The sequence below is a fragment of the Capricornis sumatraensis genome, chromosome 12 (genome assembly GCF_032405125.1).
Source record: "Capricornis sumatraensis isolate serow.1 chromosome 12, serow.2, whole genome shotgun sequence".
In the NCBI taxonomy this organism is placed as follows: domain Eukaryota; kingdom Metazoa; phylum Chordata; class Mammalia; order Artiodactyla; family Bovidae; genus Capricornis; species Capricornis sumatraensis.
In genome coordinates this window covers 29,234,346-29,250,238 of record NC_091080.1, presented here as the reverse complement: position 1 = coordinate 29,250,238, position 15,893 = coordinate 29,234,346, and the positions used below count along the sequence as shown (strand labels likewise).

The following is a 15,893-nucleotide window of genomic DNA, read 5'->3' as shown; positions in this document are numbered from 1 at the left end:
GGATCTGAACGGGCAGTAAAAAGCCGCCAAGTCTGGCTCCATTCCTGGCGCAGGACTGGAAGCTCCGAAGGGTTGTAGGAAGGGCTCTCTGGAGGGTGAGCGAGTCGGGGGGGGCGGTGTCACTCCGAGAACCGTCAGGCACGTCCAGCCGGCTGAGCATCCAGGCCGGAGGCCGTCACGTGACTCCAGCCCCCTCCGGCGCCCGCGGCTCTCTTCAACGCTGTTCCCGCCCCGCCCCGCCCCTCGCGTCCATCGGCCCGAGCTTCCCCCGGCGCTGCTGCCACCTCGCGCTCGGAGGCGTCACGGAACGTGCTCGCCTCTCCCCCTCCCCCGCCCTTCCCCTCTCCCGCCCTCCCCCACCTACCCCTCCCTCGCCGAGACTCGCCGCCGCCGCCGCCGCAGCCGCAGGAGTAGCCGCCGCCAGAGCCGCGCGCAGCCATGGCCGAGAACCCCGGCTTGGAGAACCACCGCATCAAGAGCTTCAAGAATAAGGGCCGAGATGTGGAGGTGAGTGTGCTTCCGCGGCGGGGGGCCCGCCCGGCTCGCCCGCCCGGTCGCGCCGGCCCTGAGGCGGCGAGGAGGGGCGGGGGGCCGGCGCGACCGGGCTGGTTCTCGCCGGCCCGCGATGGGTCGGAGTTGGCCGCCGCCTCCCGTCCCTGCGGCCGGGCGGCGGGAGGCGGGTGGCGGTCCGGGCTGCAGCCGCCACCGGCGGCTGCCCGGTGCGGAGACCGGGAAATGCCGGGGTTTTCGGCCCCGTCACGCGGGCGCGGCCTGCTGTCGGCGAGGAAGAGGTGTGGAGCTGAGGCGGGGTCCGCGGGCCGGGGCCTCGCGCGCCGGGGATGCTGCGGCCGCGGTCTTTCGACCGCCGCGCTGAGGGGGCGGCGCGGCTCTCGCCCGGCTCGCGGTGCAGCCTCCCGCCCGGCACGGCCCCCTCAGCGCCTCCCGCGCTGCCGCACATGGAGCCTCGGCTCCGCCGGTCCCCGCGCCTACCTTCGGCGAGCCGGGCCCAGGCGGGCGGTGGCGGCCCGCAGAGGGGGGTGGGGACCAGCTGGGTAACCGACTTGTTTGAGGGAGGCGGATGGGGGAGGGTAGGATGCGCCAGGACCATTTTCTTATAACCCGGTGCGGTTCCCCGGAGCAGTCGTGCTGAGCTTCTCCCAGCTTGTACTCTCGTTAACCGCTGGCATTTGGAGCAAGCCGAAGGTGGACAATAGTTTCCCGTCTATTGTGTGGAGGGCTTTGGAAGAGACGTTGTTCCGACCTCCGCTCCCAGGACCTGTTTTCTTAGCCTTTTCTTGTAGCGGAGGGGGTGTGCATAGAAGGATCATTCCTTTGACACGTTGTACTGAAATAAAGAGGCTTGGAGGGCCTCTTGCTGTAAGCTGGTAGAATGTCCAAGTGGTTGCAAAACTGTAAACATTCATCGCGGTCACTCAGTTCGTTGCTACTCAGCATGTTGCCATTGTCTCATTAAGGTGACATTAGCAGGTACTGTTTGCAAACTCGGCTTCTGCAGGCAGCGCTAGAGGTCTCTCTGCAGCTACTGAACGCCGTGTAGTGTGGTGCAGAAACTTCCCTGGGACTCTGACCTCTGGATTTGCTAGCGGGAAGGTGTTTCAGGTCCACAGCCTCCTTTTCTAATACCAGGTGACATAATTTGCAGTTTTGTCATTCTTGCTCAGAGGCCAGTGTGACTTAAGAAAGGGTGCATTTTGTCCTGTCTTAAAGAGAGAAGGTGGTGGTGGTGGGGATATGCCATTCAACGTTCTGTTTTCTAGAAAAACAGAAAACTCAGGCTATTTTTCGGAGCTGCCAAATTAAATACTAATTAGGAAATACCGTGGAATTCCCATTTGACTGAGACAAATTAAGGTCATCTATGTCTGTCGTGGTCATGGTTAAGCTTCTTTTATGAGAAATACTTTTAAGTAAAAGTGAAACTTAGGAATAGCAACAAGAAATTTGGGGACTGCCTCTGATTTTTGGTCCACTTGATGATAGAAGTTAATTTTGAACTTTTCCCATCAGTATTTGTTCTTGAAGCTTACCCCAGTTATAAAGCAAAGCTTAATGTAGTTTGAAACATTCTGGTATTGTTTGTATCGAAGTAATTAACAATCTTTTGCTTTTGGGTGTTGGTACAGGTTTTTGTCTTTTTTTTTTGTTTTTTTGCCTCTGTTGTGTTCTGGGAACTCAGTGATAACCTAGAAAGGACTCCTGCACATAATAGGCACATGTAAATGCCTGCTGATGATCAGACTGTAACCAGTAACTTCTAGATGCATGAAAAAGATGCCTGGTTGCTAACTAAGCCTTCCAGCCTGAAAGTATTGATCACAGCATTACGATTCCCAGGATACAGGAAGGAATCTAAGGCATGAAGTAGCAGACATTGAAATGGTAGTTCCACATGGCAGGCACTTTACTAAGAGCTTCATTGATAACCGCTTTTAGTTCTTAGGACAACTTTGTGAGCAAGGTGTAGCATTATCCCCACTTTACAGAAGGAAAGTACTTAAGATGAGGAAGCTCAGGACTGCTTGTACAGGCTGCACACGGTCATGGAGTGGGTATGAGCATTCACTCATTGTCTGTTGGGTATATAAGGTTGCTCAGTCTGTACCTGGAGTTTACTTTTGTAGTTCAGTAGGAGTGTAGGAAAGTAAACTGATCACTACAGTGCAGTGACATCAATAAGTGTATGCTGAGAACGCATGAGGAGATCCTGACTTGGAGCTGAGCAGTCAAGGGAGATGTTCTGGTTGATTCCTAGCGGATAAATGGGAGTGAGTAGATCCTGAAGGATGCAAGGAAGTTGGGAGAGGGAGAGGGCAAGGAAGGGGCATTTCAGACGTGAGGAAGCAGTAACTAAAGAGTCCTGAGAATGTAGGGCTCTTCAATTACCACTGTAGCTGGACTGCTAAGAGAGAGGGATGCTAGAAATGTGACTAAAGGGTGAACTGGGGTCAGATCTGCTCAAGTGCCTTTATTGTGGAATTTGGTATAACTGACACTAGACACCTTATCTAGTTTAGTCTTATCCTTTTTAGAAACTATTATACTAGAAACTTAGGTTGCAACTTAGCTCTGTGACTAAATAGTAGTGATTATCAGTCTGTTAAAAAAAACAGTGAAATATACTTTGCTGAGCTATCAATCATTCCTGTCTTTTCTCCTACAGAATAGATAAAAGATAAAAACATTACAGATTATATAGCCAGCCAATACACAAGATGCTAGGTGTAAGAATAAAACACATAGTTTCTTAAAAAAAAAAAAAGTGTGGAGTTATGCCAGGGAATTGTGACTAGGGGAAGAATGCAGTTTCATAGTCATTCAATTGGGAATGGCTTCATAAACGAAAGGTTGGTGAATTTCATAGAACGGATGTACTAAACTTGGCACTGGGCACACAAGAAATTCGTGAATAAAGATCTGGGTGAAAAAGAAGAGAAGTTAGATGAAGGAGGGAAGAGATGGGGCTTTAAGGTTGCCTGTGGTGGTTTGAGAATATTTTTGTGGCAAAAAGTTGTTGATAAGAAACTTCTTGATAAGGAGATCTGAAGAAATTTATTTCAGAGTAGGGTTAGGAGGTGTAACATGATAACAGCGATGGAAAAAGGTGACTGGGCAGAGATAACGAGAATAAATTTTGGAGTAAAGGTACTGTTACCCATATGTAAGGAGGAATTTGCCAAAAAATTAAGACCGGGGCTGGTCCTAACGTAGAATGAGGATTTGAACCTCCTCCCCTTCCTTTCTCTTCTTTGTAAAACTCAGTGGAGAGAAAGGAGATAAAGGTTATCCTGAGCTTTATAGATGGAAGTCGGGGAGGGAATAATTATCATGGTCAGCAGTTTAAGGCTTGGGTAGGGGGAATGGATTTGGTATCTAAAACAAGGAAATACATAATGAATTCCAGTTAGTGAATACTTACAAATCACACTTGCAGGTAATTGCCACCTGGGTCAAATGTTCACTTCAAGGATGTGATATTTTAATCTGTGACAGAAACGAATGATTATTTAAAAATTCTTAACGTTTATTGAATGGTTACAGTGTACCTGTTCAGTTCAGTTCAGTTGCTCAGTCGTGTCCGACTCTTTGCGACCCCATGAATCACAGCACGCCAGGCCTGCCTGTCTGACAACAACTCCCAGAGTTCACTCAAACTCACGTCCATCGAGTCGGTGATGCCATCCAGCCATCTCATCCTCTGTCGTCCCCTTCCCCTCCTGCCCCCAATCCCTCCCATCATCAGGTTCTTTTCCAATGAGTCAACTCTTCACATGAGATGGCCAAAGTACTGGAGTTTCAGCATCATTCCTTCCAGTGAACACCCAGGACTGATCTCCATTAGGATGGACTGGTTGGACCTCCTTGCAGTCCAAGGGACTCTCAGGAGTCTTCTCCAACACCACAGTTCAAAAGCATCAATTCTTTGTCACTCAGCTTTCTTCACAGTCCAACTCTCACATCCATACATGACCACTGGAAAAACCATAGCCTTGGCTAGACGGATCTTTGTTGGCAAAGTAATGTCTCTGCTTTTTAATATGCTACCTAGGTTGGTCGTAACTTTCCTTCCAAGGACTACCTGTACCAAGTATCAATTGTTTATATGCATTATTTAGTCTTATGAAGTACGTATGTATTACTATCCAAGGAAGCTTGAGGCTTAACAGTTCTTAAGTAGTTAGCCCCAAAGCCTTGGAAGGTTTAAGTGATAGTGTGTGTGCAACTCTTTGTGACCCCATGGACTGTAGCCCCCCAGGCTACTCTGTCCATGGGATTTTCCAGGCAGGAATACTGGAGTGGATTGCCATTTTCTTCTCCAGGGGATCTTCCCAATCCAGGGACCACTGCGCTTTAGGCAGAACCTAAACTTACAATGAAGCTGCGTGACACTAAAGCCAAAACTTGCTCACTGTGCTGCACTGTCTCTTCACTGAGTAGAACCTAAGACTTGACTTATATGATGCACATCTGAAGGTTAATAAATGGGGGAAATAATTAGGAAATCTTAACTATATCAGAGAAATCCCTATTCTTCCCAACCCAGGGATCAAACCCAGGCCTCCCCCATTGCAGGCGGAGTCTTTACCAGCTCCGGCTTTACCAGAGCCACAAGGGGAGCCCGGGAATATTGGAGTGGGTAGCCCATCCCTTCTCCAGGGGATCTTCCTGACCCAGGAATCAAACCGGGTTCTCCTGCATTGCAGGCAGATTTTTTACCAGCTGAGCTATCAGGGAAGCCCTTTTCATTATTTTAAAACCTTGCTAATAAATTTTTTTGACATTCAATTTATCACTTTGATTTATTTACCTTTTTTTTTTTTTAACTCTTGCAAAGTTTGCCTATAGTAAGAAGCCAGTTAGTTGGTTTCACTGAAAAATAGTAACTCATATTCTTGGCCTTACCACTTAAACTTTAGGCTTCTGTTTCTTTTAAAATTATTTTTTAATTGGAGGATAATCGCTCTAAAATGTTGTATTGGTTTCTGCCATGCATCACCATGAGTCAGCCATAGGCATACATGCGTCCCTTTCCTCTTGAACCTCCCTCTTACCCCACCCCATCCTCTGAGTTGTCACAGAGCAGCAGGTTGGGGCTCCCTGCCTCGTACAGCAGATCCCTCCCTGCTCTCTGTTTCACGTCTCGTCTTGTAGTGTATATATTTCAGTGCTGCTGTTTGTTTGTCCCCCCTCTCCTTCGCACGCTGGGTCCACGAGTCTGTCTCTGTGTCTGCGGCTCCGTTGCTGCCCTGCAGATAGGTTCATCAGGACCATCTTTCTAGATTCCACATACATGTATACTTGATATTTGTTTTTCTGTTTCCGATTTCACTCTGCAAAATAAGCTATAGGTTCAGCCACCTCGATAGAATTTACTCAGATGTGTTCCTTTTTGTGGCTGAGTGATAGTCCATTGTATACATGCGCCGTAGCTACTTTGTCTGTTCATTGGTTGATGGACATCTGTCTAGGCTGCTTCCATGTCCTAGCTATTGTAAATAGTACTGCAGTGGACATTGGGGTACATGTGTCTTTTCCAGTTATGGTTTCCTCGGGGAATATGCCAGTAGTGGGATTGTTAGGTCTGATGGTAGTTTCATTCCTAGTTTTTTTTTTTTTTTCAGGAATCCCCATACTGTTCTCTATAGTGGCTGTATCAATTTACATTCCCACCAACAGTGCAAGAGGGTTCCCTTTTCTCCACACCCTCTCCAGCACTTATTGTTTGTAGATTTTTTGATGATGGCCGTTCTGACTGGTGTGAGGTGATACCTCATTATAGTTTTGATTTATATTTCTTTAATAATGAGTGCTGTCGAGCATCTTTTCATGTGTTTATTAGCCATCTATATGTCTTCTTTGGAGAAATGTCTGTTTCGGTCTTGTACCCACTTTTTAATTGGGTTGTTTGTTTTTCTGGTATTGAGCTGCATAAGCTACTTATACCTGTTGGAAATTAATCCTTTGTTAGCTGTTTCATTTGGTGTTATTTTCTCCCATTCTGAGGGTTGTCTGTTCACCTTGTTTAGTTCCTTTGCTGTGCGAAAGCTTTTAAGTTTAATTAGGTCCTATTTGTTTATTTTGGTTTTTATTTCCATTATTCTAGGAGGTGGGTTATACAGAATTTTGCTGTGATTTATATCAAGGAGTGTACTGCATATATTTCCTTTAAGAGTTTGATAGTTTATTTTTTAATCGGAGGATAATTGCTTTACAATGTTATGTTGGTTTCTGGCACACAACAGTGTTAATCAGCTATAAATATACATATATCCTTTCCTTCTTGAACCTCCTTCATTGGCTTCAGTTTTTAATACTAGGGCTAAATAAATATTGTCTTATGCTCAAATTTAACTAGCACTACTAAACTTGTTTCTTTCTTTGAAACCTCTGTTGGCAAGAGATATACCTAACTATTCAAGCTTAAAATCCTTATCCTCGGCTTTGATTCCCATCTTCCTTGCCTTCACTGTCGGTTAGTCGTCTGAGGAGCCCTCACATTTCTGCCTTTGTTATCAGTCTTAACACTCCGCCCTAGCGTTGGCCACTGTCGCAGTCACCTGCGCAGCTCTGGCGGTGCCCCAGGTTCCCCTGGTCTTTCCTCCCCAGTGTAGCCTACGGATTGACCTTTCTGAAGTCTTCCTGTAGCACTTTTCTGGCAATTCATCCCGTTGCATTCAGGATAAAATCAAAAATCCTTAGTATGCTGCACTTAATTTTACAAAAAATTCTGCCTTTTCTACCTTACCTACCACTTCTTATAATTCCTATACATTTTGTACACATGTATACATTCCTGTATGCTTGCTTTTGCTGTCTGTTTGGGGGGGCTCACTCTGACAGACTCTTTCTTCACTCAGACTCCTCCATGTATCTGTGAGACACCAACATTGCAGTTCCTCCAGATAGCATTATAGTTCAAAAAAAACCCTTCAGCAATTCTCCACAGGGCCTTTCTTGACCTGTCTACTTTTTTCCTTCCCTCTAATGCTTTTCTCTGAGTTTTCCTTTACCTCTTTGGTATAGATTGCTGTGACGTACAACAAATTCTCTTGTGTGTATAACAGCCTGTCAAGAAGCCCACTGAGTCTAGGGACCTTGGGTTATGACTGGTCATTTGTTGACTAGCATGGAAATTTATTTAATAAGCACTCTTTAAGAGAGATTAGATAATATAGTTGGGAGTGAAAGGTACAGTCTAAGATATTAATAATTTCTTTTATTATTGACTTCATGGCATCAGTACTGTTGTCTGGCCCTCCATTGACAGTCTGTTCTACTATAATGTATTTCTGTAACGTACACTAGTTCATATTTGAATGTTAAAGAGGAATGATGTTAGTTCATGCAGAATTCATGTCGGCTAATACTTGATTTTTACCAGCACATGAACAGTTTAGCCCTCCCAAATAACAGGAGTTGAACACTAGTAGTTGAAGTACAGAAACAGTTGAACATAGCAAGCCCAGGAGTATGCCTGTTGGCTCCCATGAAATGTGTGTTCTGTCTTAAAGGTGCTTGTTGTTCTAACTGTCTTGATGTATTTCCCGCTTTCTTCCTAATTTTGCAGAACATGAAGGTTTTCAGGACTCTATATGTCCTATAGCAGATACACTATAATTCTCTTTTCTTGAATTCACTCTCTGGACATATCTCTCCTGGTCCTTCTGCCTCATTGATTATTCTTTTCAGGTCATCTTTGCCAAGTCTTCTTTCTGCCCATTGAGTATATGCATGCCTTGAGGTTCTGTCCATAACTTGCTTCTCTATGGACTTTTTCTTGTCCACATCAGAAGTTGCCTTAGTTTTAACCACCATTTCATTGTGGGGAGTTTAAATCTGATTTAATCATCCACTGGAAATTAATCATATGAGCATCACATCAGCTTCTTAAGCTCAAAGTGTTTAAAGGCTTTTTTTTTTTCCCCTGTTTATGGCATCATCACTCTCACCGTAACCTGAACTTGAAATTTGAGAGCTTTCCTGGACTCCTTCCTCATCTTCCACGTTCAGTCAGATGCCAGTCATGTAGCTTGAATCGCTGCTGTCTCAGGATTTGGGCCCTGCCTCTCTATTCCCCTGCCTCCAGCCTACTTTCAGCCTTGTTACTTAGCATCTAGCAGTTTAAAAGTTGCCTGCAAAGTGGGGTTCTTGCTTCAGTTCACGAGGCTTTTCAGTGAGCCTGACACCTGATTATTTCTCCAGGTTCTGTCAGTTCCTCACCCCCCCAGCCCCACGCCTTTAAGCTCTGGCAGCACTGAGCTGCTTATGCACTTACGCGTAATCTGGACTCCTGCCCTCCCCTGCTTGCCATGCTATTTCTATTCTAAGGGCTATCCTGCTGACTGGAGTATCCTTCGCTGCCTCCTGTTGCCTGGCTAATTCCCACCCCTCCTAAATACTCATCTCTTCTGAGAGATCTTTCTGAATCTCCCTTCATCCTCCCGGGTTGTTAGCAACCTTTCTTCCCTCACTGTGCTTGGAAATTTTTGTTTGTTTGTTTTTACTTTTTTTAATGTTTTTATTATGTTTTATTTGTTTCACCTCTGTGTACCTCCATTGCAGTGGTTGGAACAAAATAAACATTAAAATGTTTCCTGAATGAGGACATTCATTGTAATTTTCCTAAAGTATGTTTTCTTTTTTTTAACTGAAGTGTTCAATCTTTTAGGGCGTTTTCAAAAATTGCTTCCCCACAAAAGCCCAAACTTATAATTTGATAGGTTAACTCTAATACTGTGGCCACCTGATGTGAAGAATCGACTCACTGGAAAAGACCCTGATGCTGGGAAAGATTGAAGGAGGGAGGAGAAGGGGATGACAGAGGTTGAGATGGTTGGATGGCATTACTGACGTGATGGAAATGAGTTTGAGTAGGCTTCAGGAGTTGGTGATGGACAGGGAGGCCTGGTGTGTTGCAGTCCCTGGCGTCGCGAAGAGTCAGACATGACTGAGTGACTGATCTGATGTGAAAAAATATTGAGAGATTAAGACACATGCATAGTAGAATTTTCTTAAACATCAGATATCATAATTTATAATTTATTCCCAAAGACTTTGGCTACTTCTCTAAAAGATAATGCATTCTTAAATAAATACCACATCACCCTGACACAGTTAATCATTTCCTGATAATGGCTAATGTAATCCGCAGTTAAATTTCCCCAGTTGTCTATTTTTTTAAAAAAACATTTGGTTGTTAGAACCATGATTACACAAGATCTGATCACATTTGGTTATGTCTCTTAAGTCTCCTTTAATCTAGAACAGGCACCTCCCACTGTGCTTTTCATACATAATACAAAATTTACCATTAATATATATACACATAAATATAACATTTATTGTTTATATATACATAATAAACAACTAACCAATGTAGTGTACTTTCTGTGGCATTAGGTGCATGTACATTGTTGTATAATCTTTCCCACTGTCCATCTCCAGGACTTTTCATCTTCCCCAACTGGAACTCTGTCTCCATTAAACAGTAACTAAAATTTCCCCTCTCTCCAGTCCCTGGCAACATCTCTTCTTTCTGTCTTTATGAATTTGACTGTTTTAGGAACCTCATATAAGTAGAACCGTATAACGTTTCTCCTTTTGTGACTAGTTTATTTCACTTAGCATAATGTCTTCAGCTTCATTCATATTGTAGCATGTGTCAAAATATCCTTCCTTTTTATGACTGATTAGTATTCCATTATATGGACATACTACATTTTGCAACATTTATCCACTGATGGATTCTTGGATTGCTTTTATCTTTCTGCTATTTTCCCCCACCATTAAAAAAAAATGGTGTTAATTTGGGGAAGGAAGAAAATCAGATCCGTTTTCTTATATTTAGTCAAACCACGTGAAATTGCCATTTTTACAGTTTTAAGCTGTCAAGTATCATCAAATTCCTATGGTTCAGCTTATTAGGCTGTTATAATTACTGGCCACAGTGGGCCCCTCCCACAAGCTACATCCGTCCAGGAGCAACCTTAGTGAGGGCATTCAGCCAGCCTTCAGTGGAGTGGTGGTCGTCAGGCAGTGAGTAAGGCACATATATTTAGGCTTAGAGAAGCTGTGAGACTAAATCAAGTTCACACAGTTAGTGGAGAAACTGGAACATGAACACAAAGTGTTTGGTTCCATTATATCTGAACCATGGTATACATGTGTCTCTAGCTAGTCACATGTATCTAGCCGTGAAGATATCTCACGTCCAAGGTAAGACAAACCCAAGTAAGACGGTAGGTGTTGTGAGAGGGTATCAGAGAGCAGACACACTGAAACCATAATCACAGAAAACTAGTCAATCTGATCACATGGACCACAGCCGTGTCTAACTCAGTGAAACTAAGCCATGCCATGTCGGGCCACCCAAGATGGGAGGGTCATGGTGGAGAGGTCTGACAGAATGTGGTCCACTGGAGAAGGGAATGGCAAACCACTTCAGTATTCTTGCCTTGAGAACCCCATGAACAGTATGAAAAGGCAAAATGATAGGATGCTGAAAGAGGAACTCCCCAGGTCAGTAGGTGCCCAATATGCTACTGGAGATAAGTGGAGAAATAACTCCAGAAGGAATGAAGCGATGGAGCCAAAGCAAAAACAATACCCAGCTGTGGATGTGACTGGTGATAGAAGCAAGGTCCGATGCTGTAAAGAGCAATATTGCATAGGAACCTGGAATGTCATGCCTGGTCCATGAATCAAGGCAAATTGGAAGTGGTCAAACAAGAGATGGCAAGAGTGAACGTCGACATTCTAGGAATCAGCGAACTAAAATGGACTGGAATGGGTGAATTTAAGTCAGATGACCATTATATCTACTACTGTGAGCAGGAATCCCTTAGAAGAAATGGAGTAGCCATCATGGTCAACAAAAGAGTCCAAAATGCAGTACTTGGATGCAATCTCAAAAACGACAGAATGATCTCTGTTTGTCTCCAAGGCAAACCATTCAGTATCACAGTAATCCAAGTCTATGCCCCAACCAGTAACGCTGAAGAAGCTGAAGTTAAACGGTTCTATGAAGACCTATAAGACCTTTTAAAACTAACACCCAAAAAAGATGTCCTTTTCATTATAGGGGACTGGAATGCAAAAGTAGAAAGTCAAGAAATACCTGAGGTAACAGGCAAATTTGGCCTTGGAATACAGAATGAAGCAGGGCAAAGGCTAATAGAGTTTTGCCAAGAAAATGCACTGGTCATAGCAAACACCCTCTTCCAACAACACAAGAGAAGACTACACATGGACATGACCAGATGGAGAACACTGAAATCAGATTGATTATATTCTTTGCAGCCAAAAATGGAGAAGCTCTATACAGTCAACAAAAACAAGACCAGGAGCTGACTGTGGCTCAGATCATGAACTTCTTATTGCCTAATTCAGACTTAAATTGAAGAAAGTAGGGAAAACCACTAGCCCATTCAGGTATGACCTAAATCAAATCCCTTATGATTATACAGTGAAAGTGAGAAATAGATTTAAGGGACTAGATCTGATAGATAGAGTGCCTGATGAACTACGGACTGATGTTCATGACATTGTACAGGAGACAGGGATCAAGACCATCCCCATGGAAAAGAAATGGAAGAAAGCAAAATGGCTGTCTGGGGAGGCCTTACGAATAGCTGTGAAAAGAAGAGAAGTGGAAAGCAAAGGAGAAAAGGAAAGATATAAGCATCTGAATGCAGAGTTCCAAAGAATAGCAAGGGGAGATAAGAAAGCCTTCCTCAGCGATCAGTGCAAAGAAATAGAGGAAAACAACAGAATGGGAAAGACTAGAGATCTCGTCAAGAAAATTAGAGATACCAAGGGAACATTTCATGCAAAGATGGGCTCGATAAAGGACAGAAATGGTCTGGACCTAACAGAAGCAGAAGATATTAAGAAGACGTGGCAAGAATACACAGAAGAACTGTACAAAAAAGATCTTCTAGATTAAGATAATCACGATGGTGCGATCATCACATAGAGCCAGACATCCTGGAATGTGAAGTCAAGTGGGCCTTAGAAAGCATCACTATGAACAAAGCTAGTGGAGGTGATGGAATTCCAATTGAGGTATTTCAAATCCTGAAAGATGATGCTGTGAAAGTGCTGCACTCAATATGCCAGCAAATTTGGAAAACTCAGCAGTGGCCACAGGACTGGAAAAGGTCAGTTTTCATTCCAATCCCAAAGAAAGGCAATGCCAAAGAATGCTCAAACACACAAATGCACAGTTGCACTCATCTCACACGCTAGTAAAGTAATGCTCAAAATTCTCCAAGCCAGGCTTCAGCAATACATGAACCGTGAACTCCCTGATGTTCAAGCTGGTTTTAGAAAAGGCAGAGGAACCAGAGATCAAATTGCCAACATCTGCTGGATCATGGAAAAAGCAAGAGAGTTCCAGAAAAACATCTATTTCTGCTTTATTGACTATGCCAAAGCCTTTGACTGTGTGGATCACAATGAACTGTGGAAAATTCTGAAAGAGATGGGAATACCAGACCACCTGACCTGCCTCTTGAGAAATCTGTATGCAGGTCAGGAAGCAACAGTTAGAACTGGACATGGAACAACAGACTGGTTCCAAATAGGAAAAGGAGTACGTCAAGGCTGTATATTGTCACCCTGCTTATTTAACTTCTATGCAGAGTACATCATGAGAAACGCTGGGCTGGATGAAGCACAAGCTGGAATCAAGATTGCCGGGAGAAATATCAATAACCTCAGATATGCAGATGACACCACCCTTATGGCAGAAAGTGAAGAGGAGCTAAAAAGCCTCTTGATGAAAGTGAAAGTGGAGAGTGAAAAAGTTGGCTTAAAGCTCAACATTTAGGAAACGAAGATCATGGCATCTGGTCCCATCACTTCATGGCAAATAGATGGAAACAGTGGAAACAGTGTCAGACTTTATTTTGGGGGGCTCCAAAATCACTACAGATGGTAATTGGAGCCATGAAATTAAAAGACGCTTACTCCTTGGAAGGAAAGTTATGACCAACCTAGATAGCATATTCAAAAGCAGAGACGTTACTTTGCCAACCAAGGTCCGTCTAGTCAAGGCTATGGTTTTTCGTGTGGTCATGTATGGATGTGAGAGTTGAACTGTGAAGAAAGCTGGGTGCCGAAGAATTGACGCTTTTGAACTGTGGTGTTGGAGAAGGCTCTTGACAATCCCTTGGACTGCAAGGAGATCCAACCAGTCCATTCTAAAGGAGATCAGTCCTGGGTGTTCTTTGGAAGGACTGATGCTAAAGCTGAAACTCCAGTACTTTGGCCACCTCAAGGGAAGAGTTGATTCATTGGAAAAGACTCATGCTGGGAGGGATTGGGGGCAGGAGGAGAAGGGGACGACAGGATGAGATTGCTGGATGGCATCACGGACTCGATGGACGTGAGTCTGAGTGAACTCCAGGAGTTGGTGATGGACAGGGAGGCCTGGCGTGCTGCGATTCATGGGGTTGCAAAGAGTCGGACACGACTGAGCGACTGAACTGAACTGAACTACTGAATATGTCTTTCTTTGTGGTGTTGATTAACTTGTTTTTCCTATTTCTTACTACCCTCTGAGTTTTCTGGAAACTAGAGGTTAGTTTTAAAGGCTTAAATATCTTTAAGCATTCTTGATTTTAAAAACCTCGTCCATTGGTGTGCTGTGTAATCTGTCCCAATTGTGATGTTAGACTGATCAGGTGGTTCGGATGATAACGAGTAGTTTCATGTTTTTATGTCAGAGGTACCATATTTGGCGAGAGGAATTTTAGTTTTTGGGTGAAATATGATAAAGACTTGATTGTCATTTGAAGTGAAAACATCTCCTGACTTTTTGGGTAGTAAAGGAGTTAGAAAATGTATCTAGAAAATCTCACTTCAAGGTCAGTGATATTCTTTTTCCATGACTGACAGCACTCCTACATTCACTTTTTTTTTCTTCTTAATATAAGGTTTGGCTGTATTCTCATTTCCAAGTCTCTGTTCCTTTGCTTTGAAAGTAAAACAGTATTAAATAGTTAAGGATGATGTAGCTATCTTTTGTGGTAGTTTTGCCATTAAGAAAAAAATTGTCACAGCTTAGGATACCAACATAAACAATTAAAACATGGTAGAATTGGGACTTTCCTGGCGGTAAGATTCAAGAGTTTCCAATGAAGGGGGGATGGGTTCAATTCCTGGTCGGGAAACAAATATCCCTGTGCCACTCAGTACAGCCAAAAAAAAACTTTTTTAAGGAAAAAAAAAGAAAAAAATCTCATAACCCCCAAAACTCAACAGTTCAGAATGACTAATTCCAAGTAAATATAGTCATGATTCTGCTGCTGCTGGTAAGTCGCTTCAGTCGTGTCCGACTCTCTGCCACCCCATAGACGGCAGCCCACCAGACTCCGCTGTCCCTGGGATTCTCCAGGCAATAACACTGGAGTGGGTTGCCATTTCCTTCTCCATTGCATGAAAGTGAAGAGTGAAAGTGGAGTCGCTCAGTCGTAAATCATGACTATTTATTTGGAAATAGTCATTCTGAACTGTTGAGTTTTGGGGGTTATGGGGTTTTTTTGTTTTTTTGTTTTTTTCTTTAAAAAAGTCTTTTTTTGGCTGTACTGAGTGGCACAAGGATGTTTGTTTCCTGACCAGGAATTGAACCTGTGCCCCCTTCATTGCAAACTCTTGAGTCTTACCGCCAGTCCCAATTCTGTTTCTTTACATGCCAGATTTTTTTTTTTTTTTTTAAATACTGGTGTTTCTAAAAATCTTCTATGCATGAACTTCTAGGGGAGTTCAGTTTGGTAGGAGAGACTGACATCTAAGTATATACTTAGTGTGCAGTATAAGTTCTGTGATAAACGTACAAAATTTGCAAAGTACTGTGAGAGCATGGAGAAAGGGAATGACTCTATCTGGGGAAACTGAGTAAGGTTACACAGAAGATCACTCCTGAGCTAGGTCTTGGAGGCGGAATTTGCCAAGACACAAAGAAAAATAACATGCATAACAGTGATTACACCATAAAAGTGTTAAAAGCATGGTGCACTCAAGCACTAGTTGGTTTGGTGATCTTACATCTATTCCCCCTTCTTCTGGAAACAGCATTCTGATTTCACCTTTGAAGCTACTCTTGTTTCATTGGATACCTCTTGGTGGAAGTTTTAATTGAAAGCTCCTGCTTCCTTTGGTTAATTAAAGTGTTTCACTCTTTTTGGATAACATATAATTAGCCAATCACATGCTATCCCCTGGCCTGTAAATCTGGTACTGGAACCTGAGTGATTCATCCTAGCGAAAGTATTGTGAAGAAATCTTCCATTAATTCCTGCCACCTAGATCTTTGGAGTTGCTTTAATCCTGATTTGTTCATAGATCTCATTCTTTAGCTTTTCCTTTGGTTC

At 43.6% G+C, this 15,893-nt stretch overlaps 1 protein-coding gene across 1 annotated transcript in view; it reads left to right on the top strand.

The window, feature by feature from the left end:
- The first annotated feature begins 406 nt into the window (after nucleotides 1-406).
- KPNA3 (karyopherin subunit alpha 3) overlaps nucleotides 407-15,893 on the top strand; it is a 92,432-nt gene continuing 76,945 nt past the window's right edge. The window contains exon 1 of the mRNA XM_068984778.1: nucleotides 407-507. Coding sequence (XP_068840879.1) covers nucleotides 439-507 — 69 coding nt within the window. The 5' untranslated portion in view covers nucleotides 407-438. The remainder of the gene's footprint in view (nucleotides 508-15,893) is intronic.